The sequence below is a fragment of the Podarcis vaucheri genome (genome assembly GCF_965113315.1).
Source record: "Podarcis vaucheri genome assembly, chromosome: 2".
In the NCBI taxonomy this organism is placed as follows: domain Eukaryota; kingdom Metazoa; phylum Chordata; class Lepidosauria; order Squamata; family Lacertidae; genus Podarcis; species Podarcis vaucheri.
Window position 1 is genome coordinate 552,511 of NC_138760.1, and position 24,337 is coordinate 576,847.

At 48.8% G+C, this 24,337-nt stretch overlaps 2 protein-coding genes across 2 annotated transcripts in view; both read right to left on the reverse strand.

Moving 5' to 3' along the window:
* COLGALT1 (collagen beta(1-O)galactosyltransferase 1) overlaps positions 1-2,040 on the reverse strand; it is a 45,803-nt gene extending 43,763 nt beyond the window's left edge. The window contains exon 1 of the mRNA XM_082208375.1: positions 1,790-2,040. Within this exon, the coding sequence (XP_082064501.1) occupies positions 1,790-2,025 (236 nt within the window). The 5' untranslated portion in view covers positions 2,026-2,040. The remainder of the gene's footprint in view (positions 1-1,789) is intronic.
* Positions 2,041-10,749: 8,709 nt separating this feature from the next.
* On the reverse strand, positions 10,750-21,214 carry PGLS (6-phosphogluconolactonase). The gene is made up of 5 exons (XM_082213737.1): positions 20,636-21,214; positions 20,159-20,266; positions 17,675-17,776; positions 12,707-12,847; positions 10,750-11,256 (listed from the first exon to the last, which is right to left on the reverse strand). Exons 1-5 carry the CDS (start codon positions 21,197-21,199, stop codon positions 11,119-11,121), a joined length of 1,053 nt encoding a protein of 350 aa, XP_082069863.1. The 5' UTR covers positions 21,200-21,214; the 3' UTR covers positions 10,750-11,118.
* Between the last annotated feature and the right edge of the window lie 3,123 nt (positions 21,215-24,337).

Sequence of the window (24,337 nt, forward strand, 5' to 3'; positions counted from 1 at the left end):
TGTTTTAAAAAGTATCAAAGCAGACAAGGAAGGGGAAAATTAACCCTGCCCTTCCTTACTGTGATACAGTATCTGTTTGGGTGGCGGGCATTTTGGTGCCAAAGTGACTGTCAGCTTCAGAAGAGGGATTTTATTCAGGACCACCATCAAGGGAGGGATCAATTATCAGCCACTACTGCTGATATAATTCACATTTTTTAAAAGCTGCTTATTAAATCCAAAGAAATACAGTATTTTGATAAATATTGAAAATAAAATGAAAATTCACTTTTGAATTCCAGTCTGAGGATGGAATTGGCTGCAAAACAACTTCAGCCCAAGCCACTCATGTGCAGTGGTGCCCCGCAAGACGAATGCCTCGCAAGACGAAAAACTCGCTAGACGAAAGGGTTTTGCGGGTTTTGAGCTGCTTCGCAAGACAAATTTCCCTATGGGCTTGCTTTTTTGCAAGTTTGTTTCCCTTTTCTTAACACCGTTAATACAGTTGCGACTTGACTTCGAGGAGCAACTCATTGAACGTGGTGTGGTAGCCTTTTTTGAGGTTTTTGGTGATTTTTGAAGTTTTTCCAAAACTTTTCCGACACCGTGCTTCGCAAGACGAAAAATTCGCTAGACAAAAAAACTCGCAGAACGAATTAATTTCGTCTTGCGAGGCACCACTGTACAGTAATCTTGGCAAACAGGCAGGTAAACTTTTGTAAACTGTCCTGCACTGACATTTCCTCTCCCCTTCCTCCAGCTGGCTACTCTGTGCGCAAACCGTTTTTGCTCTATTTTTTGAAGACTAGTAATTTTCATGTGCTCATTCCCAAAGCTGCTTTCTAATCTTTCATGGAGTAGATGGGAAGGCGAAGTTCTGCAGCCTCAAGCCACTTTCTGAGTCACAAGCGGGGAGCTGCTCTTGCACCTGAGTTCTGCTTCCACTGGATGCCGGACTACATGGGCCAAAGCCCGCCAAATGCATGCATGCACAGAGGCATACTGGGTGGTGGCTGGAGGTGGTTGTTTTCTTTCCCCGAGTATGGACTCAATCGTCGCAGCAACACGGCTCTACCCATATTTACTGGGAACTAAAAAATCAAGGGACGCGGGTGGCGCTGTGGGTTAAACCACAGAGCCTAGGACTTGCCGATCAGAAGGTTGGCGGTTCGAATCCCTGCGACGGGGTGAGCTCCTGTTGCTCAGTCCCAGCTCCTGCCAACCTAGCAGTTCGAAAGCACGTCAAAGTGCAAGTAGATAAATAGGTACCGCTCTGGCGGGAAGGTAAACGGCGTTTCCGTGCGCTGCTCTGGTTTGCCAGAAGCGGCTTAGTCATGCTGGCCAAATGACCCGGAAGCTGTACGCCGGCTCCCTCGGCCAATAAAGCGAGATGAGCGCCGCAACCCCAGAGTCGGTCACGACTGGACCTAATGGTCAGGGGTCCCTTTACCTTTACCCTAAAAAGGGGGGGGGCTCACTCTGTTGAAAGTGGGGAGTGGAGCGTGGACGCGCCGCTCCACAAGTTCCGGATGGCCATTGGCCCTGCTTGCTTGAGCTGAGTTTCCTGCATGGCAGGGGGTTGGACTAGATGACCCTCGGTACCCTCCCCTCTCTACACTGCTAGGATTCCGGGCGAAACATGCGCGTGGCAGCCGCACAGCCATCATCCGGGTGCCGCGGCTCGGAGCGGCCTCCTCGCGAGCAAGCTGCGCGGCGAGCGCGCTGGGCTTTGGCGGCGGGCGAGGCTGCGCGGGAACTGCGCGATGGGAAGCGGCTCCTGGGACTGGGCCGCCCTCGCTCGCTCACTCACCAAAGCGCCAGGCGGTCCTTGGGATGGCGCAGCCTCTCCAGGCAGCCGAGCGCGGCGGGCAGCGAGTGCGCCGCGTTGCGCGCCAGCAAGGCCAGCAGGACGCGCGGCGGCCGCGCCGGAGACTCGGGCACCCAGCGCTCCTCCGGGAAGTAGCCGCGCGCCCGCCCGCCGCTCCACGCCAGCAGCGCCGCCAGCGCCAGCCACGCACCCCGGCGCGGCCCCGCCGCCGCCGCCATCGCCTCGCCCGGAGCACCAAGCGCCGCCTTCCCGGCAGGAAGCAGCCGCCCCCGAAGGCGGCCCTCCGACACCAAGGCCAGGCCGGCGGGGCGGCGGCGGCGCGCCTCGCTCCTTCCAGGAGGACGCGCCCGGGCTGCGCGCTCCCAGCAGCGAGCGAGCCACGCGGCCGGCGAAGGCATCCCCGGCCGCAGAGGCGCTTCGCAGAAGGGGGCTGCTTTGCTTAGGCGGGCAGAGACGGTTGGGGACAACGGCTTTTTGGTTTTTTGAATACTTGATCTTCCTCCGCAAGGGCAAATCCGGACTACATAGCGGGGGCGGGGCGGTATATCTATAGAGACAGATTTATAAACCACTTAAGCAACTCTCTACAACAGTGCATAAAATTAAAATGTAAATAAAAACAACTTAAAGACACCCCCCAAAAAAAAAATCCCACAAAGGAATGAATACACTTAAAATTAATTAAAACGCAGATGAAATCAGTAGGGCACTTCTGGGTGCTACATATTAAGAAGTACAGCATGATACAAGGAAGCTGAGATCAGTAAAGAGAGACAGGGATAAGGTGAGAAAGTCCCATGAGAAAAGGATCAAAGGACTGGCGTTGGAGATGTGATGATGCTCTTCAGCTCTGCAGGATGGCCACACAGAACCAGTGACATAGTGTGGGTTGCCAGTGCCCAGGGCCATGTGGAGGGAGGGAAACGGATGGAGTGCGTATGCACATTCATCTAAGAGCATCATCCAAGAGATCCACAGGTGCAGAGATAAGAAGACTTGTTCCATTGTCAGGAGAGGTCACTTCTTGATTCACACGGAGACACCATTTTCAATGGATCCCTGTGACAGATGCGCAAAGCTGTATTGAGACAGCACCAAGCATTGAAACTGCGCCCCCAACAATTTTGCGCCTGGGGCAGCCGCCCTGTGGTCCCTCCCACACTACACCACCACACAGTTCAAGGCAAAGACTGGAGAAGAGGAGGTTAAGGGGTGATATGATAGCCATGTTCAAATATATAAAAGGATGTCACATAGAGGAGGGAGAAAGGTTGTTTTCTGCTGCTCCAGAGAAGCGGACACGGAGCAATGGATCCAAACTACAAGAAAGAAGATTCCACCTAAACATTAGGAAGAACTTCCTGACAGTAAGAGCTGTTCGACAGTGGGATTTGCTGCCAAGGAGTGTGGTGGAGTCTCCTCCTTTGGAGGTCTTTAAGCAGAGGCTTGACAACCATATGTCAGGAGTGCTCTGATGGTGTTTCCTGCTTGGCAGGGGGTTGGACTCGATGGCCCTTGTGGTCTCTTCCAACTCTATGATTCTATGATTCTCTGCTGTCCCAGAGGGCATTTCAGTTGATCTTTGGGAGAAAGGAGCAACTGGACAATCAACCTAGAGGGGGGGCAGGTGTCTCACTCTAGCTCTGGGTTGATGAGATTATCTGCAAGGCTCCCACCAACACTATGAAAAAATGTTGACACAGCGTCCTCCTATCAGCCATTTTGGGTGTCTTCCAGCATCTGGCCTGTCCAGATTTGCCAGCTGGACACTCACAAGATCCAGGTTTGTTTCTTTGAATTATTTAGTGGAGTGGCAGGAAGTGCAGCTGCAGCTCTGTGTCCCAAGATAACCTCCCCCCCAGCACCCCCCCACACACACTCCTTGCAGCCAGGGATGCTGCAAATGCATCTGCACATAGTATGTTCTGTAGGAAATAGTCACAGCCAGCTGCATTAGAACATCTGGAGTTGCATCAGAACAAGACTGTGATCCAAGCACACATCTTCTGTCCCGGGGGGATGTTTGAACACAACAGTCTCTTTGCATAACCCAACTGAAAGCCTGCTTTATTCAGTCCCCATAGTGGTGATCCAGGTGTGTTTAAACACACACAACTACCAACAGCTGGAAAGTTTGCTACTGTTTGTCCCAGCAAATAGTGGGTGTTGTTTGTCCCTCTAAATAGTGTGGAAAGGCAGGGGCTTGCCTTTGTGTGTTTACTTAGAAGTGCTACTCAGTTTTAAGTAGCTTTTGAGTGTGATGTCACTGTTCTATCACTAGTGATAGTTTAAACGTTATTGCCATTGTTGGTTTGATGGTATAGTTTGTATGGTTTGATTTCAGATGATGTTTGTACATTGCCTTGAAAGGCGATCACTGGATTTAATATTAAACCCATTAAGAATAAGAATTCAGTGGGGCTTACTCCCAAGTAGGTCTGCATAGGAGTGCTGCTGTGCAGCCCAATCCTATGCAAACCCATTCAGCAGTCCCACAGACTTGCTCCAAGATAAGTGCACAGCGTTGCCTCTTCTCTAAGCCAGCCTCCTTGGCTCTTGGTTCTGCTCTTTCACAACAGCACTGGCAGCAAAGGTAGGTCTCTTGTTCAGAGTTCTCTCCCCAGTCCAACAGGTGACTCCCATGGTGCCACGGCTGCAGCCAGGTGGAAGGTCTGCTGGTGTAGATCAGGGATGCAGCACCCGTGGCCCTTCCGATCTGCTGGACTTCAAATCCTGCAGTGTGACAGCTTCGGGAGATAGAGAAGGTGAGTAGATTGACCAAAAAACCATCCCAGAACTGGGTTCCGGTGCATTCCACCAGAAAAAAAGCACAGACTATGAAAAATAAGTCATGTCAGACTAACCTGATCTCGTTTTTTGACAGAATTACAAGCCTGGTAGATGAAGAGAACGCAGTGGATGTAGCCTACCTTGATTTCAGCAAGGCATTTGACAAGGTGCCCCATGATATTCTTGTAAAGAAGCTGGTAAAATGGGGTCTTGACTATGCTACCACTCAGTGGATTTGTAACTGGCTGACTGACCGAACCCAAAGGGTGCTCATCAATGGTTCCTCTTCATCCTGGAGAAGAGTGACTAGTGGGGTGCCACAGGGTTCTCTCTTGGGCCCGGTCTTATTCAACATCTTTATCAACAACTTGGATGATGGACTCAAGGGCATCCTGATCAGATTTGCAGATGACACCAAACTGGGAGGGGTGGCTAACACCCCAGAGGACAGGATCACACTTCAAAACGACCTTGACAGATTAGAAAACTGGGCCAAAACAAACAAGATGAACTTTAACAGGGAGAAATGTAAAGTATTGCACTTGGGCAAAAAAAATGAGAGGCACAAATACAAGATGGGTGACACCTGGCTTGAGAGCAGTACATGTGAAAAGGATCTAGGAGTCTTCGACAGTGGAATTTGCTGCCAAGGAGTGTGGTGGAGTCTCCTAGTTTGGAGGTCTTTAAGCAGAGGCTTGACAACCATATGTCAGGAGTGCTCTGATGGTGTTTCCTGCTTGGCAGGGGGTTGGACTCGATGGCCCTTGTGGTCTCTTCCAACTCTATGATTCTATGATACTATGATTCTTGGTTGACCACAAACTTGACATGAGCCAACAGTGTGACGCGGCAGCTAAAAAAGTCAATGCAATTCTGCGCTGCATCAATAGGAGTATAGCATCTAGATCAAGGGAAGTAATAGTGCCACTGTATTCTGCTCTGGTCAGACCTCACCTGGAGTACTGTGTCCAGTTCTGGGCACCACAGTTCAAGAAGGACACTGACAAACTGGAATGTGTCCAGAGGAGGGCAACCAGAATGGTCAAAGGCCTGGAAACGATGCCTTATGAGGAACGGCTAAGGGAGCTGGGCATGTTTAGCCTGGAGAAGAGGAGGTTAAGGGTGATATGATAGCCATGTTCAAATATATAAAAGGATGTCATATAGAGGAGGGAGAAAGGTTGTTTTCTGCCGCTCCAGAGAAGCGGACACGGAGCAATGGATCCAAACTACAAGAAAGAAGATTCTACCTAAACATTAGGAAGAACTTCCTGACAGTAAGAGCTGTTCGACAGTGGGATTTGCTGCCAAGGAGTGTGGTGGAGTAGAAGAAGAAGAAGAAGAGTTTGGATTTGATATCCCGCCTTTCACTCCCCTTCAGGAGTCTCAAAGCGGCTAACATTCTCCTTTCCCTTCCTCCCCCACAACAAACACTCTGTGAGGTGAGTGGGGCTGAGAGACTTCACAGAAGTGTGACTGGCCCAAGGTCACCCAGCAGCTGCATGTGGAGGAGCGGAGACGCGAACCCGGTTACCCAGATTACGTGACTACCGCTCTTAACCACTACACCACACTGGAGTCTCCTTCTTTGGAGGTCTTTAAGCAGAGGCTTGACAACCATATGTCAGGAGTGCTCTGATGGTGTTTCCTGCTTGGCAGGGGGTTGGACTCAATGGCCCTTGTGGTCTATTCCAACTCTATGATTCTATTCTATGACTATTTTTATGTTAAGACTTTAATAGTACAAGAAGCAATGTTGTTTGTTTGCATGGCAGCATCAACAGATAAAGGTTCTCCAGTGCATCAACACCTCCCTGAGGGCATTGGCCCGGCTGGGTCAGGCCTCCGCCTTGCCTGGATGGAGGACAGCGAGGCGGCTTTGTGGAGAAGTTCACCCCCTGGACAAAGATAAGACTTCAGTGAGGGGCAGGAGGCAAGGGGAGGGTGCCTCCCTCAGGGGCCAGGATCCACCGGGGAAGCTGATCCTGACAAGTCTTTCCTTCCCGCCTGTTCCTGATGCAGATCTTCCCTCAGCCCTTCTTCCCAGGCAGGGAGAAGGTGCCATCTTGGGGTCTGCCTCAGGTGCCCAGAGGTCTTGGCTGCCCTCTTCTTCCCGCACATTTGCCTCTCGCTCAGTCCAGAAGGTGGTCTAGAAGGAAAGGGAAAAGGCTTTCCCCCTCTTCACTTGTGTTGCTGAAAAGAAAGGAGGAGGGCAGAAAAAGGGCCAGGAAAAGAAATTCTGTGACCTGTTTGCCCATCCTAAGACGGAGAAGCTTTGTACCTCAAAACAAATCACATTCTGGTATTGTGGAATATTGTTGCAAGAGAGATTCAGCAGCTGCTGCCCTCTACTTCCATGCTGAAATGTTTTCTGTACCGCCAGGTTTATGCAGGTGATTAGGAACACATTTTTTAAAAATTGCTTTTTATTAATTTTATTACTACAAACATACACAATAAAATCACCAAAATAATGACTACAAACAAAAGAAGATATAGAAATAAAAAAGCAAAAAGAGAGAAAAGAAAATAAGATAAAACATACCAAATACATACATGCAACCATAAATCCATCAGTCTTGCATATTGACTTATGTCACCATATTCTTTAATCTTCATTCCTTTTCTTCTCAAATAAGACTTCCATCTTCCTCTAAACAGGTCTATTTTATCTATTTGTTAAACTGCTCCTATTATCCTTTCTTCATTTCTACTGTTTTCCACATACTATACTAATAATTCATACTGTGGTTTGCAAAAGTTAATCAAAGCAAATCCAAGTTTTTACTTGGGGACACTGGTTTTTCACATAATCTCTATATATTCCCCATTCCTTTTGGAATTTTTGGTTAGGTTGTCTCCTAATCACATCTGTCATTGTTGCCAACTCGAGATATTCAAATAGCGTATCCTGCCATTCCTTTTTTGTTGGTACTTTTCCACTTTTCCAATGCCTAGCTATTAATATTCTACCTGCCGTTGTGGCATATAAGAATATTCTCTTTTTTTCGTTTGGTATATCAGAGTCCAAAATACGCAACAAGAAAGCTTCTGGGGTTTTTTTTTATATATAAAGGTTTGCTTAAACATATTCTTCACAGTTCTTCAGAGGTCTAGAATATGGGAAGTCCGTTTGAAATTTAATAATTCGGATTGTAATTTGTTTTTTAAATTTTTATTTAATTTGTTATTATTTTGAATTGGATTATGTTTTGATTTGTTATAAATTGGAAGTTTAATGAAAAATTATTAAAACAAAACAAAACAAATTCTTCAGCTCCTCTTATATAATATCCCAAAAATCCCCCCTTTTTTTTTCAATCCCACCAGACCTCCAGCAAGTGTTACGATCTCATTTTATACTTTTTGGAGTTTGCTGGGAGTTATATACCACCTGTAGAACATCTTCAAAATATTTTCCTTTAGTGTACAACAGGCCGTGTATTTCCATGTTTTGTTCCACAATCTTTCCCATGCTGATAATTGGATGTTCCTACCAATATCTTTCACCCACTTAATCATTATCTCTTTTACCTCCTCATCTTTCACCTCCCATTCTAAAAGGAGTCTATACATGGGAGCTCACCCCGCCACGGGGATTCGAACCGCTGACCTTCTGACCAGCAAGTCCTAGGCTCTGTGGTTTAACCCACAGTGCGACCTGCGTCCCTTTTTTTATGAATCGCAGCATATAATTTTTTTAAAAATAAATGAGTAATATATACTAGGAGGGATGCGGATGGCACTGTGGGTTAAACCACAGAGCCTAGGGCTTGCCGATCAGAAGGTCGGTGGTTCGAATCCCCGCAACGGGGTAAGCTCCCGTTGCTCGGTCCCTGCTCCTGCCAACCTAGCAGTTCGAAAGCACGTCAAAATGCAAGTAGATAAACAGGTACCGCTCCGGCGGGAAGGTAAACGGCGTTTCTGTGCACTGGTCTGGTTTGCCAGAAGCGGCTTAGTCATGCTGGCCACATGACCCGGAAGCTGTACGCCGGCTCCCTTGGCCAATAAATCGAGATGAGCGCCGCAACCCCAGAGTCAGCCACGACTGGACCTAATGGTCAGGGGTCCCTTTACCTAATATATACTAGAATGTCCTACAAGCCTTCTCTCTCTCTTTTTGCTGTCGATATGCCTGTGCATTCAGCAGCAGCTGAGCTGGTCAACAATGAAGCAGCTGAAGCTAAATGTGGCAAAACGATGGAGAAAAGCTTTGCCAGAGCAGGAAGAGCAGGATAAAGGTCAAGGGGGCAAAGCAGGGGGAAAGTCTTGCACACTGTATCTCAGTTAACTGCATAACTCATAGGATCATAGACTCACGGAATGGTAGAGTTGGAAGGGACCCTGAGGGTCATGTGGTCCAACCCCTGCAATGCAGGGATCTCAACTGAAGCAACCGTGGCAAATGGCCATCTAGAACTTGTGTGATGCATGGAACTTGCACTTTCCTTTTGGCAGTAGCACCCTCCCTGTGGAACACCATCCCATCAGATGTCAAGGAGATACACTTTTAGAAGACATCTGAAGGCAGCCCTGTAGAGGGAAGCCTTTTAATGTGTGATGTTTATTATGCTTTTATATATGCTGTAACCCGCCCATAGTGGCTTGGGAAACCCAGTCAGATGGGCAGGGAATAATAATAATAATGAAAGCCACTTTCAACAGTGGATTTCCCTACCCCCTTCTGAGTAAATAAGGGGAGAACTGCATTGTTGCACACATTGCATCCATCCTCTATGAAAAAATCCAAGAGCACCCCACACCTATCAACCTCTGCTTAAAAACCTCCAAGAAAGGAGAGTCCACAACCTCCCAAGGGAGACCGCTCCTCTGTCAAACAGCTCTTACCGTCAGAAAGTTAGCTGGAATCTCCTTTCTGGCAATTTGAAGCCATGGGTTCGAGTCCTACCCTCCAGCAGGAGCAAACAAGCTTGCTGCCTCTTCCATGGGACAGATTTCCCTGAAAAGATTTGAAGATGGCTCTCATATCTCTTCTCAGCCTCCTCTTTTCCAGACTAAACACACCAGCTTCTTCAACTATTTCTCATAAGGCTTGGATTGCAGATGCCTGGTAATCTTGGTCACCCTTCTCTGCACAAATCTTAAATTGTGGGGTCCAGAACTGGACCCAGGTCTCCAGGTGTGGTCTGACCCAGTTAGAATAGAGTGGGACCAGGACTTGCCTTTCACTGTGAAGTGGGCCTTTTTCTTTTGTATAGAAGTCTGGATCCCTAGGATTCTCTCTCTCACTCACTCACCCCCCCCCCCGCAAAAAACCCTATAAGGCTGGAAAGCACTAGACATAAGGACTCAGGGGATTAAACTACAGTTCCAAGGATTCTTTGGGGAAAGCCATGACGGTTAAAGTAGTATAATGCTGCTTTAAAAGCAAGGTGCAGTTGCGACCTTAGTTAGGCTAGGTTCAAACAGTGACTGGCCCAGAGGACCTTCATGGCTGATCAGGGATGTGAACCCAGGACTTCCAAGCAATGTACTTACCTGCTTATCCACCTGTTTCACTATTCTATGACTGACACCACAAAGACTGCTGTTCTCTGGGATATGTAAATAATGGAGCAACAAAGCTGCCTGCCTTTTTTTTTGCTTTTTCTTTCCTTGGGGGTGTCACTGGGAGGCTAACATGATGAGCTCCTGTGCTCCCCCTCTTGTGCAGGCCATTGGGTTGCTCAGCCTCCTCCCACAGGGAAGGGCTATGGAACATCTTTTCCTTTGATAGCTGTAAGCAGCAGTGCCAGCCAAATGTGGACATGGCTTGCAGTCATCTGGCTGTGCTTTTCTGTCAACCTCTCAAGATGCTCCTGTACATTCTTTATCTCCGTTTAGAAGCTTGTAGACTTTAGATGTCACTGCAAAGCTTTGGTGAGTTGGTTCCATTGCATTTCACGTCCTCTCTACCTCTCCCATCTACATGTTTTCAACTAAGTCTTGCCAGCCAAAGTTGACCCCAACTGCCCTGCAAATACACTGCAACCAAGGGCCATATAAATTCTGCTAGTACCCTGTATGTTAAATGTGCACTGATCCAGCATCCATATATAATGAGTGTCAATGCAGAAGAGACTTCACTCTTGTCCCCATATTAAAGAAAAATCACACAAGGAAGAGAGGAACACACAGTGCCAACATGGAGCGGCTGTACTTTACATCTTTAATTGTGCACTCACTTTACACCACATTAGACTGTTCACATGATAAAAGACTGTAACGCTGTTCCCTGCAACTGTTTACAACTAGTAGCTGGACCCAAGCGTCCCCCCACCCCCATTTCACACTTTGTCCTGGCTAAAGAAATAATTATATTGGTTACACAGTGCTCCACAAATGTATCACTTCATTAATTTTTTTAAGAGGAGGAAGGAAGGGGGGGGGACAGTGTTAGTTTAGTGCCGCTCCTGAGCGCTACGACCAGATGTGGAGACCGTGACCTGGAATGTTGGCAGGCTGGGCTCTGCCCCACAACCTGCATTTGATGGGCTCTCCCCAACCTGAAACATGAGCTTCTACAAGATGGAGTGCTTCTCAAAGGGAATTGTCAACTCCTTGGCAGCTGGCTCATCCAGAAACCAATACAGCTTCCCAGTGTGGGGTTGGACCAGGGCAGCTGGCAGTGGGTTCTCTTCATCACCTTCCAAAATACGCTGTCCCAAAAAACAGGATGTTAGAAGCTAATCACTTGGAACTTAATGATTAGCACAGTACTCAAAATGTAGACGTTACAGAGATTTCCCTCACCACATCTCCAACAAAAGATAAGAATCAGAATTCAAACCCAAAACTGCATGATTAGCAGCCTTGATATCTACTGAATCAGACATGCCTTTGGAAACCAGGTAGGTTGGTAGGGTGTAGCAGAGGCAGCAGTTTGAACAAAAGGGGTGTTTTTAAACTCTAAATGCTTCTGGAAAGGTAAGACACCCAGTGGCGAGGGCTGGCCCTCCGGTTCTCTCCATAAGCTCCCTCGGCCCCAAAACTAACAGAAACAGAATTACACAAAATGAATCCAGCCTGCAGAAGTTAATGAATTTGAATAATCAGAGTGGGGAGAGAGAACATGAAATTGCGGGGCAAAGTATTATTTATTATTTTGTGAATTATTTCCCATGAAAACATCTTAAAGAGATTTACTTTTTTAAAAAAAACCATTATAAAATAGAGAGCCATAGCTTAATAATGAAGCACGTGCTTTACATGCAGAAAAGCCCCTCCTTCCATTCCTGGCATCTCGTCCAAATCCCCGGAGAGCTGCTGCAGCCGCTGTATGCTAAGGGTGGGAATCCTGCACCCATCCAGATGTTACTGGCCTCTCAAGTGCCACCAGTCCCAGGCAGCCTGGCTAAGGGTCAGGGATGGTGGGAGACAGTCCAGCAATGCCGGGAGGGCCGCCAGTTCCCTGCTGCAGGTGTGGACAGTACTAACTTGATTACTCCTATCAGGCCACATGCCAGGCTGGCTTAGAACACCTCTTTCAAGCATTTAATGAGGTTGAAGCTGTTCTCCTCTCCCAGACAAAAGCAGCTAATGCTGGAAGAAACAAGCCAGTGTTGCTTTAAGAAGAGGCTGCTGCCATGTGGCTCCACTGCTGCTTCTCTAGGAACCCAGAAAAAGCCAAGAGGTGTGTTCCCAACAGCCTCACCATCCTCATGCAATTGCTCTGTCAAGGATGATGTGTATTCTTTTCCTGGGGAATTCTAAGACAGGTAAATTCTAAAACACTCAACATGTTGCATCTTTAGGAGGTTAATGTTTGATTCAGTCAAAAATCTGATTTAACTCTGAAACACTTCTGTTTAACTCCTCCACAGATAAACCAGGGCAGGAGAAGCTGAAGCTCTCCAGACCTTGTTGGGACTCCAAATCCCATCAACCCCAGCTGGAATGGCCAATGTCCAGGGATGCTAGAAGCTGTAATCCAAAAATGGACTCAGGACCACAGGTACCCCACCCCAGGTAAAAACCTACCAGTACTGAGTTTCCTAGCTCTGGGTATTCCTGACCCACCCCCCACAAGAAATCCATTCTCTTCTTTCCCAGGGTGGAATCCAGCGCACCTCCAAACCTGTGAGAAAGAAGCCACAGGATGCATGTTACCTTAATCACGGCAGCCTTGCTGTCCCCAGTGGCCACAAACACCACGCTGCGAGCCGCGTTCAACACTGGGAGGGTCAGCGTAATGCGCTCCGGAGGTGGCTTTGGAGAATCGCTAATGGCAGCCACTATTTTCTCCCGCTCCTGCCACAGGAAAGAGGGAGGGAGGGGAGATTAGGGGTGTTCTGTCACAGCCCTGCCTACACCATATTGTGCCAGGCCCATAATTGAAAAGGATCTCCACAAAGCTATTCTCAGGCACATTACTGGCAATCTGTGGCATCAGCCAAGCACCTGTTCTGAAGAGCAAGCCTAGATATTTTAACTGGGCAGACACTGGTATTCAAGCCTCCATAGCATCAATGCAGAGCAACCAGTCTTGAGAGCCAGCCGGCCAGTCATCTTTAAAGAATGTGAAGAATGCATGCAAATTTATATCTTCACCCAGAAATGAAGCAAGGTGGCCGGGTACACAGAAAGGTTGAGTGAGATTTAAACACAAGTGCAAAAGAGGAAATTTGACATGACTATATATGTAGCCATAAGCACTTCACAGCAGATGGAAGTCCTGGGAGCACTCCAGACTCGAGAAGGCCCTGGAATCTGGTTGCCTATGCACTTAGATGCAGCAACAATTGCAGCTAGGAATTGGGAATATTTGTCAACTTGGGAAAGGGGGGCTGGCACCTAAAAGATTGATACTGATTCCAGCTACGTTTGATATTTTCTTGCTTCTCCAAATACATGCTGTCTGAACAGACAGAAATGGGCACAGGAACAAAGGGAGAGGACAGCCAAGAGGGGAAGTGCTGCAACAACACCGTGTGTGTGTGTGTGTGTGTGTGTGTGTGTGGCACATCTGCAGAACAGGCTTAGATGGGGAGTGGCTTGCAGGCTTGATAAACTAAATGAGTGCATCCATAATCCCCCCCCCCCAAGAAATCTGCAAGGAAGTGCCCTGGGATGAGCAAGATGGTTTAAACAGCTAGGGGTTTGTTTAATATTGAATTTGGTGAAATGTTTCTGCATATTTTTGAGTCGTTCTTGTTGCAAAAGCTTCTGAAATACTCCATTTGGAAAAGGAGTTACTCAAGCATTTAACTGTTACATACAAGCAATCCTGTTTGACTCCTAAGTCTCTCAGGGATAGGGCACAGTATAAAACCCAATTAGAGAGAAGAGATTTCTCACCCTTTACTCACATCAGCTTTACTTACCTGAAGCAGTAGTGCTGTAAGCAGTAATATCAACATGCCCTAAATGGGGGAGACGCAAGTGGTCCCGGCCCCTGGAAGTATAATGCTGACACCTCATCAGACATTATTTCAGGGACATGCAAGGCTGGAACCTAACAGCTCTGGTACTTCTATCTCTGCTAGGCAAGTGATGCCATTTCCTTTTTTAAAACGGGTTTCAACAGAAGCAAAAGCAAAACACAGGAAGTGTTTAGAAACCATTTCATTCCACTTTGGAGTGTTTCAACTGCCTATGGCTGCCGAAACATATTTTTGAGTTGACTATTTAATGTACTTCAACATTTACAAGGTACATTTAAAACCATATCCAAACTTGCTATTTTCTTACTTTCCCAAACTTCAAAAGGTTGGAAAACAAATGCATCTTTGATGAGATTTCTTTTTTAAAAAATAGATCAAGATTTTCACTGATACACACACTAGTACACAAACACTAGAACAGCAAGTTTGAACTAGACATTTAAGCAATTAAAACTTAAGCTGATTCAATGTTGGGGGCAATTTTAATCTGAGAGGCTGTGAGTTTGCACTGTTTAATTTCTAAAGTTATTTGGGTTCTTGTGTGTTATTGCAATAAGGAATGAAAAAGAAAATATTATGGCTCTCCCTTCTAATAGCCGACAGGTAGCTCCATTTATTAAACTGAAAAGTCCCCTTGTGGTTTCTCCAACATCTCAAACAGCAACCTCTATTGACGTTTTGATACAATACAAATGTATTTAAATTTAATTTAATATATTGATCAGTTAGGAGGCAGATGGTTAAATAACTCATCTTTAAATTGATTGATAGTCCCTAAAGATAAGTTTCAAAAAACTTCAAATATCCTAAGGGAATTGTTTGAGTAAAGGTAGTTGAATAAGAGGAAAAGGGGTGGAGTCAAGAGTCACCGTCCGATGAAAGCAGATGATGCAAGGCAAAGAGAAAGGGGAGGAGAGCAAACACCTGGTCAAAATCTGAGATAACATAACAAGAAAGTGTCCAGAATATTCAGTTTAACCACCTGCCAGATCTGTTCCCCTGGCAATCAGTTTGTCATGCCTTGCAGCCACCTACAGTGGTGGTGGTGGTGGGGAACCTACAGGGGTCGTGGGACCACCTCTCTCAGCTCCCATCTCCACTGGCCACAACCGCTGGAGCTGACGGGAGCCGGAGTCCTCCAACAACACCTGGAGGCTAACACAGAGCAGGAATGGGGAACCGAGGGACTGGGTGTCAAGTCACACCCCTCACCAGCCCAGCTCTGCACCCTCTTTGGGTGCTTTTGCCTGGCTAGAACCCTCATCATGTGTCTTGTGTCCTGGATGGAGGACACAGAAAGAGGACTTCAACTCTATGAGAGCAAGCCTTTCTGCTTGTCTGATGGAGCGATCTCCCCTCTCCTCCCCTTGTGTGCTGTTCTGGAGGTTCTCCTGCCCAACCCACTTAACCAACTGGGCAGTGGGAGAGGAGAAGTGGGGAAAGTCCTTGTGCAGACTTCTGCTAGCGAGATTGGTTAACTAAATTTGGCCCAAAGTGCTTACTGCACAAAAGTAGCATGCACATTTATTACTCAGCCCCCTTTTGCTTCTGGCCCTGCCAAGCACTGTAAGGTTTCTCAGAAGGGAGTGTAGTCCTTGGGCTCAGAAAGTATCCCCACACCTGACCTAGAAGCTCAGTGGGTAGCCAGCTCCGAGTGTGGGAGAGCATCACTCTCAAAGATCCAGCTGCCCAATGAATTCCCACTTGGCACTGCCAGAACAAAATCCAATTTACATGTGTCAGGCAGCCTGCCTTCAGGACAAAGCAAGACACCAGTAAGCCTTAATCCAATTCCCCTCAGCAGTTTAAAATAGCCAGCTAGATAGACAGCAGCCCCTTCTACTTCCTCATCCTTATTCAGACGCTGTGAGGCATGACCTCTGAAAGGAACATGGCTCACACAGGGGTGGAGAACCCTTTTCAGGCTGAGTGTGACTCAACAAATGTGAATGCTGCTTTGGAAGAGGAGTCTAGCTTCTGCGCTACTCACTCAGTCATGCATACCCCTCTATCCTGCACCCAGGCAAGCAAGAGGCAGGATCCTGTTCAAGGACACAAGCATAAACTCAAGGAGGGAGGGCCAGTGAGGGGCGCAGCCTGGAGAGAGACCTGGGGGGCTGCATTGGGTCCTGAGCCTGAGGCTCCCCAGTCAAGGGAGGAGCGGCAATAAACCTGCAGGCACATTTGGTTTCAAACTGGGTGAGGGACCATGTGTTGAGATTCTTGCATTGCAGGACCCTTGGGGTCCCCCCCCCCAATTCTGTGATTCTATGACAGGGGTCAGCAAACCTTTTCAACAGGGGGCCAGTCCACTGTCCCTCAGGCCTTGTGGGGGCCGGACTACATTTTGAGGGGGGGAAACAAACGAATTCCTATGCACGCTGCACATATTGTATTTGTAGTGCACAAAAATAGGAAAAACAATACAATATTTAAAATGAAGAACGATTTTAATCCCGCTCTCCGTCCGTTTTCCATGGGGGGGGTGTATATGTGTTTTGTGTGTTACAGAAACTTAGTCACCAGCTATTCACCCTCAACCACCTACCCCCCCCCCCAAAAAAGTGACACAAGCCAGCTCCCAAACAGGGAAGGGTACCTTTTCCTACCACAGCTCATCATTCTTGGCACAGAGTGTGCCTCCTGACCATGGGAAGAGTGCCCTGCTGAGTGTGTGTGAGACAGAAACTTCCACCTACCCCCCTCCCCAAGAATATGGGGTGCCACCTTGAATAAAATATTGGGAGAGGCAAATAAGCCCCACCCTGTATAATCGATTGCATTGTGCTTTACACGTGCACACCAAAAGGCAACGTCCATCAACTTTTTTTGGGGGGTGGCTCCCTCATTTTTTTTGGGAGGGCGACAAAGGAACCTATGCCAAGAACAGAGACAGGCCAATCCCCGGAATGGCAACAGTGCCCCTGTGCATGGCGAGAGCACCTCTGCAGCACTTGAGGCTACTACAAAGTGGGGTGGGGGGTGGGGACCGATACCACTTGCCTCCTGATTCTGGCCAGCCAATCCCGGGCTCGAGGTGAGCCTATACCCACCCTCTCACGAAACTGGCAAGAGTGCCCCTGCCCATAGCAAGCGCGCCCAGTGCGCAACACCCACGCCTCCTGCTCTGCTCCGTCTCTGCTGTTGGAGACGAGGAAGCCGAACTTGTCGACACAGCGCTCGCCATTGGAGCTGCCGTGGCGGCTGCCCAATGAGCTCTGTGAGTCCATCTCGCTCGTCACAGCCACCGCTGCTTCGTATTTGGCAGCGTCGCTGTTGTCGTCCTCAGCCTCGGCCAGGGGTGCAGAGCCCATGCCACTGGCCTGGGTGGCGGAGGCAGCCTCCCTGCCGCTGCCGCTTCCTTCCACTCGGCTCTTGGCCATATGTGGCCGCCTCAGTGGCAAAGAAGGGGCATTGCGCAGAGGTGTCCGTGGCTTCAGATTGGCTGCAGGAGCCAAAGGCATGCCAGCATCGCGGAAGTCAGTCCCCGCGCGGCGAGGCGTCCATGGCTTCTTCTGAAGGAAATGCTGCACCGCACTGGCGTAGATCAGCACACGGAGACTGACTGAGCGGGCAGCAGAGTCCGCAGACCAGATTTACGAGCCTGGTGGGCTGGATCCGGCCCCCGGGCCTTAGTTTGCCAACCCATGTTTTATATGATCAAAGTTCACTGCGGCTCCACACCCTGGCTCACCTGCAAGAGAGAATGATCCGGAAAGAGTGAGCAAGTGTGCCCATCTGGGCCCACTCCCAAGATCAAGAGGTCAAACACAGGCATATCCTCGCCTTGGAAGGCCTACACAGAATGGGAGAACACACATTTATTAACCACATTTTCAGTACTGCCCTTCAATATACAATTATCACTGTGCTTTACAGAGCTTAAAATAAAAGTAAAAATGCAATGGAACAGCATCGCAATCCTAATGGCAGGAAAAAAGAAGAAGCCATGATAATATCATCGGAAGATGATAATAAGCCTGGGAAAAGGTATTTGACTGGCACCAAAATGCCTTAGTGCCAGGCAGCCAATTCCTTGGTGTGTCCAAGTCAGGGACAGCCGACCTTCAAATGCATTAGAGGGAAGACCTTGCCTCCCACCAGCAATTTTCCAAAGTGCTTTCAGTCTTCAAGCTGTCAAGCTGTCAGGGGGGCCAAGGGGGGGGAGACCCAATTCATTTAGCAAGGAGAGATGCATATTTCTGACTATTACTAAAAGATCCCTCTAATAATAATATAATAATAATAAATTTTATTTATATCCCGCCCTCCCCAGCTGAAGCCAGACTCAGGGCGGCTAACAACAATAAAACAGTACAAAAGTACAGCATAAACAACACTCTAAAATCATTCATTATAAAATTAATTAATTCAAGCCACTGGCACCCATTGGGCCAGAGCTCCGCGAAGATTGCCGAGGGAGGGAGTCAGGCTGTGCCCTGGCCAAAGGCCTGGTGGAACAGCTCTGTCTTGCAGGCCCTGCGGAAAGATGTCAAGTCCTGCAGGGCCCTGGTCTCTTGTGACAGAGTGTTCCACCAGATCGGAGTCACAGCCGAAAAAGCCCTGGCTCTAGTTGAGGCCAGCCTAACTTCTCTGTGGCCTGGGACCTTCAAGATGTTTTTATTTGAAGACCGTAAGTTTCTCTGTGGGGCATACCAGGAGAGGCGGTCCCGTAGGTACGAGGGTCCTAGGCCGTATAGGGCTTTAAAGGTTAAAACCAGCACCTTAAACCTGATCCTGTACTCCACCGGGAGCCAGTGCAGCTGGTATAGCACCGGATGAATGTGATCTCGCAGCGAAGACCTCGTAAGGAGTCTCGCTGCAGCATTCTGCACCTGCTGGAGTTTCTGGGTCAGTCTCAAGGGCAGCCCCACGTAGAGCGAGTTACAATAATCCAGTCTGGAGGTGACCGTCGCATGGATCACAGTGGCTAGGTCAGGGCGAGAGAGGTAAGGAGCCAACTGCTTAGCTTGGCGGAGATGGAAAAATGCCGCCTTTGTTATAGCTGCAATCTGCGCCTCCATGGAAAGGGAAGTGTCGAAGATTACACCCAAACTCTTAACAGACAGTGCTGGCACTAATAGCGCCCCCGCAAGAGATGGGAGTTGCCCCCCTCAATCCCATATCGCCCCGTCCCAGCCACAGGACCTCTGTCTTCAAAGGATTTAGCTTCAACCGGCTCCCACCATCCAGCCACAGCTTCCAAACATCTGGTCAGTGTGTCTGGGGCCGAGTCAGGATGGCCATCCATCAACAGAGTTGGGTGTCATCGGCATACTGATGGCAACCCAGCCCAAAACTCCGAACAAGGCTTGATTCGAGCGTGGGAGAAACAAATAACTCCCTTGGCCAACACACACAGCCCTTGCAACCTTCGGTTTTGCTGCAGCACTAGCCTCCCTTTTGAGGTCATCTTCTGCATCTTGTTGACTGACCTCAGTGTTGCATGAAGCGTCACTTTCCTGCCACCCCAATATTTCTTAGAAAAAGGGTGTGGCTTTGAAATGGGGCCAAGGAGAAACTAGAAGCGAACAAGTTGATCACCAGGCTCCACACACCACCCAATTAATCACAATCAATGTTATTGGCTCATCAAAAATTCCACTAGGTGGTCTGTGACTTTATTTGGTTGTTTTAATTTAGCGTTTCCAGATGACCCAACAAACTGTATCTTCTGGGCACAGTTCAAAAACTGAAATCAGTAAACTACAAATTCAATCAAAATATTAATCCATATATAAAAGTTGGACCAGGTCAAAATGAACAAAAAGGATAAAAAACCCATTCAACCGCATAAAAAACTCTCACACAAATAATAAAAACAGAATTATAAACCAATAGGAAGAAAGCAGAATAGTTCTAAGAACTAAAAAGAATTGAATTTGAAAAGTGAGAAAAATAAGGTTTTCACCTAGCACCAAAAAAATCCTAACATAGGCACCAGGCATGGCTCTTTGGGGAGAGCATTCCAAAACTGGGGTGCCACCACTGAGAAGACCCTCAGCCCATTTAATGCAGAGCAGCAGAGCAGACTAGGAAGAGCTCTAGCCAGGAACTCAAAATTTAGGATGTTGGGTTAAGCAATGAATGGTAAATAAGCTCAGTCCATTAACTCTCAACACACAAGGATTTTTTGTCCCAACATGGGACCTTGTCTAAAAAAAACACATAACTGTACCTCTTTCAGTTTTGCTGCATAATCTGCAGCTGCCTCTTCCACTGGTAGCGAAGGGTTGATAACAACAATTTGGTCCTCAGGTACAGCAATTTTAGAAAGGAGGTACGTCTGAAATAGGTAACCACAGGTCACATAACAACAAAACCATCTATGGTGGTTCTTTCCAACTTTTGTACTAGGTGATGAAAGCATCATATAAATTGCCTCTTTTTCCTCCCTTGTTGAAATTTAGATTGTAAGCCCCTCGGGGCAGGGGCTGGTTTCTTTTTAGCTTATCTATAATATTCTGTAAAGTACATCAACGGCACTATATAATTAGTAAAAACAAGAGGACTATTTCATTTCTATATCCCGGAGGGCCAGCCCGATCTGTTTGGGCCGGTGCGGCGAACCCCCCAAGGCGGGGTCCGCTGCCCCCGGGACCCCGCCGCCCCCCGAAAGAGCCTCCCCCTCGGGCCCCCCCCCCCGGAGGGCCACCTGGTAGGCGCCGTAGTTGCTCTCGGGGTCGCTGAGCGGGACGCGGCGCTCGTCGGCGAAGGCCAGGAGCCAGCGGGCCGGGCAGGCGGCGGCGGCGGGCAGCTCCTGGGCCAGGACGCGCACCAGGCTGCCTCCGGCCAGGCCCAGCGAGAAGCGGCCGGCCGGCCCGCACTGCGCCTCGCGCTGCGCCACCAGCTGCGCCAGCGCCGAGCCCAGCTCTTGCGGGGAAGGGAACACCGAGACGTGCGGCGCCGAGGCCGCCGGGCCGCGCCGGGACGACGAGGAGCCGGGCATGGCGGGCGAGGCAGAGAGGGAGCCGGCGGGCGGAACGGAAGGGCCGCGCGGCGAGGGAGCCGGGGGGACCCATGAAAGCTGCGAGCGCGGCCGGGCGGAAGACCGGGAGGTAGCCGAGGGAGCACGGGCGGAAGAGGCGCCGGAAGGAAGCGCAGCGCAGCTCAGCGCAGCCCGCCCCCGCCCAGGAGGCACCGGAAGTCCGGCGGCGACCTCGGAAGCCCTCGCTGCTCCGGACGGCCCCGCAGCGCCGCCCCGCGGCCGGAGGCGCATCTCTGGCTGCCCGCCTCGGCAACTGGCCCTCAGACTCAGCCAGGGGGCAAGCTGGAAGTCAGGAACTAGAAGCGATCAACGAAACCACGTTTCCCACGTCCAGCAAGAGCAGCTTTGGCCTTTGCGCCTGCTTTTTGAGTGCCTTCCTCTGTAGCACCCTGCTTGTGGTTAACGCTTAGCTGGAATGAAATATTCAACGCAGCAACAGAGAAATTAAAAAAAATAATTTATTTGTCAGACAAATAAATAAGAGGCACAGTGGTATATGGTTACCAAGCTCTGGCCTGGCCTCCTGCCATAATGGCCAGCACTTATATTCCCTTAATCCAGCCCCCTTTGCTCCTCCTGTGGCTGCCTCTGTTCAATCAGCCTGGTTGGATTTCCTATTGGCTGATTGCTATAATTAATTCTAAGAGATACACCCATATCCTCCTGTCCTTATATGGAACACAAAGAGCTATATATTGTTACATCTATAAATGACAAATAAGTAGTAATATATCTTACATGTGTCTCAACAAGGAATCTTAATTACCAGCTCACCTCTTGTCTTCCTTGCCCTCCAAAACAGATGGTTAATAATTTTAAAATTTTATCTTGAACAGATGTCAGAGACCTTGGGTTCATATTCTCATGCATCATCAATGAAATATCTCCTTTTGGAGGTCTTTAAACAAAGGTCTGACAGCCATCTGTCATGAGGGCTCGTTTGGCGTCTCTTGTCTGACAAGGGGGGCTAAATACAACTATATGAAATCTAGCATTTCTTAAATCCTTTGCATAATTACATTTAAGACAATATATTTAATACATAACATAGGTAGCCTTTTAAAAGGATAAACTTCCTCAAAGTAAAAAGGAAGAAACAGTTTACAGCCTCAAAATAAAATAGGAGAAAAAGCCTCTTCCCCTTTTCCCATGTGCCCTTGGCCTTTTGTCCTGTGGCTCAAGTTTAATGGTTTTATTTTACTTTACCCATTCCTAATTATGTTTGGTCTCTGCCCTTTTTATAACATGTAGGGTCAGTGTCCTCACTCAGTCTGTAATTCCAGCTTTTACGACTTTGAGAATTGTTTTCTGCTATAAATCAAGGGGGGGCCCTTTGTCTGGGAGGAAAACACTGTCAGTGTTTTCTTAAGCAGCTGGTCTGCCTGGCATGAATACTTTTGAAAATCTAAGCCCATTTAATTTAGGAACCTGATCAAGATATAAGCCAATATATGCCTTGATTAAAAATGCAGTCTATATTCAGATGCCACACCTCCTCAGCAAAGTCTGGAGGGCGTTGTGTTGGCTGCCTCTGTCCCACCAGGCACAGGGGAAGTCCCAGAAGTAGGTGGCTAAGGCACAGGTAAAGCCTGGTCCTTAGAAGGCCTCCTCCTCCTTTGCCTTTAACAGACCAAAACGCAGCAGGTGAAGAAATTAGTGTCCTATTTCAGTGGTCCTGAAATGTAGATTGGTGACAGCCACACATCTCTCATTAGTTAGATTCTAAATCTCAGGGACAGGGCTCTTTATTGAAGATACAGGCACAAATTAACATGAAATGAAACCTCCACCTTTTTAGCTAGAGGCATCTTGAAAATTTGTTTCTTGAGCATGATTGCCTAGCTGCCTATGCTATTCTCCAACCCTTTGGAATAATCCCCCACCCCTTTTAATGTAGAGACTGTCTTCCTACTTTGCTGCATGTCTCCTGCACAGGAGTTCATATCCAATCCTCCACTAAAAATAATGCATGGCGTAAAGTAGCTCTTTTTGTCTTCCCTGAATCTTCCAATGATTAGCTGTATTAGATGTCCTGAGGTTCTAGTTCAAGAGACACCTGCAGGAATGAATGTTAATGTGTGCAGAGGGCCCATAAATAATGGTCTTCTATCCTGCTATGGCCAATGAGGTCGAGCGTCTACAACAGGAGCAATTTCTTGTAGGGGAGGGAAGTATATGACCACAAAACAGCATGGAAGAAACTATCAGCACATGCCCTACCAGGGGACACTTTAGATGCTCAGAAAATGCATTATTACAACAAAAGGCACTGCCTTGAGGGAAGACACAGGAAGAGTAGAAAGTCCAACTTGCGAGACATGCCTCGTCTCACAAAAGGCTGAGGTAAGAGTTTGATTTGGAAGTAAGGTTCATTGGTTCCAATGAAGTTAAATTTCAAGGACTGAAGGATGCTTGGGATCCTTTTTGGGTTTTCCTTCTGAAAACTTCTGATATACCGTATTTTTCGGACTATTGGACGCACCGGTCCATAGGACGCACCTAGATTTGGGGGGGGAAATATAGGCAAAAAAAATTTATCCCCCCCCCGCCAGGCGCGGGGCTGGGGCGGGGAAGCCCGAGCTTCCCCCTCCCCCAGAACGGGACCCAGAGCCATGCCGAAGCTGCGTGCAGCTTTGGCATCGCTCTGGGAACTTGCGGGGCTGGGGGAGGAGGAAGCCCTCCGCCAGCCTCCAAACCATGTCGGGAGACAGCGGGATGGCGCGCTGCGCCTCTCCCGCTGTCCCCCGAGTTTGCAGGGCTGGCGACGGGGAGGAGCAGGCTTCTTCCCCCGCCAGCCTTCTAGACAAGTCGGGGTACAGCGGCAAAGGCGCGCTGCGCCTCTCCCGCTGTCCCCCGAGTTTGCGGGGCTGGCGATGGGGAGGAGCAGGCTTCTCCCCCCGCCAGTCTTCTAGACAAATCGGGGGACAGCGGCAAAGGCGCGCTGCGCCTCTCCCGCTGTCCCCCGAGCTTGTGGGGCTGGCGGTGGGGCTCTCCTGAAGCCTGGAGGCTCCCCCCCCCAGCCTCCAGATCAGGTCGGGGAATAGCGGGATGGCGGAGCGCCGCCATCCCGCTTTTCCCCGACCTGATCTGGAGGTTGTGGGGATGGTGGGGGGGAGAAGCAGGCTTGCTTCTCCCCCCCCCCCCAGCCTCCAGATCAGGTCGGGGAATAGCTGGATGGCGGAGCGCCGCCATCCCGCTTTTCCCCAACCTGATCTGGAGGTTGTGGGGATGGTGGGGGGGAGAAGCAGGCTTGCTTCTCCCTCCCCCAGCCTCCAGATCAGGTCGGGGAATAGCTGGATGGCGGAGCGCCGCCATCCCGCTTTTCCCCGACCTGATCTGGAGGTTGTGGGGATGGTGGGGGGGAGAAGC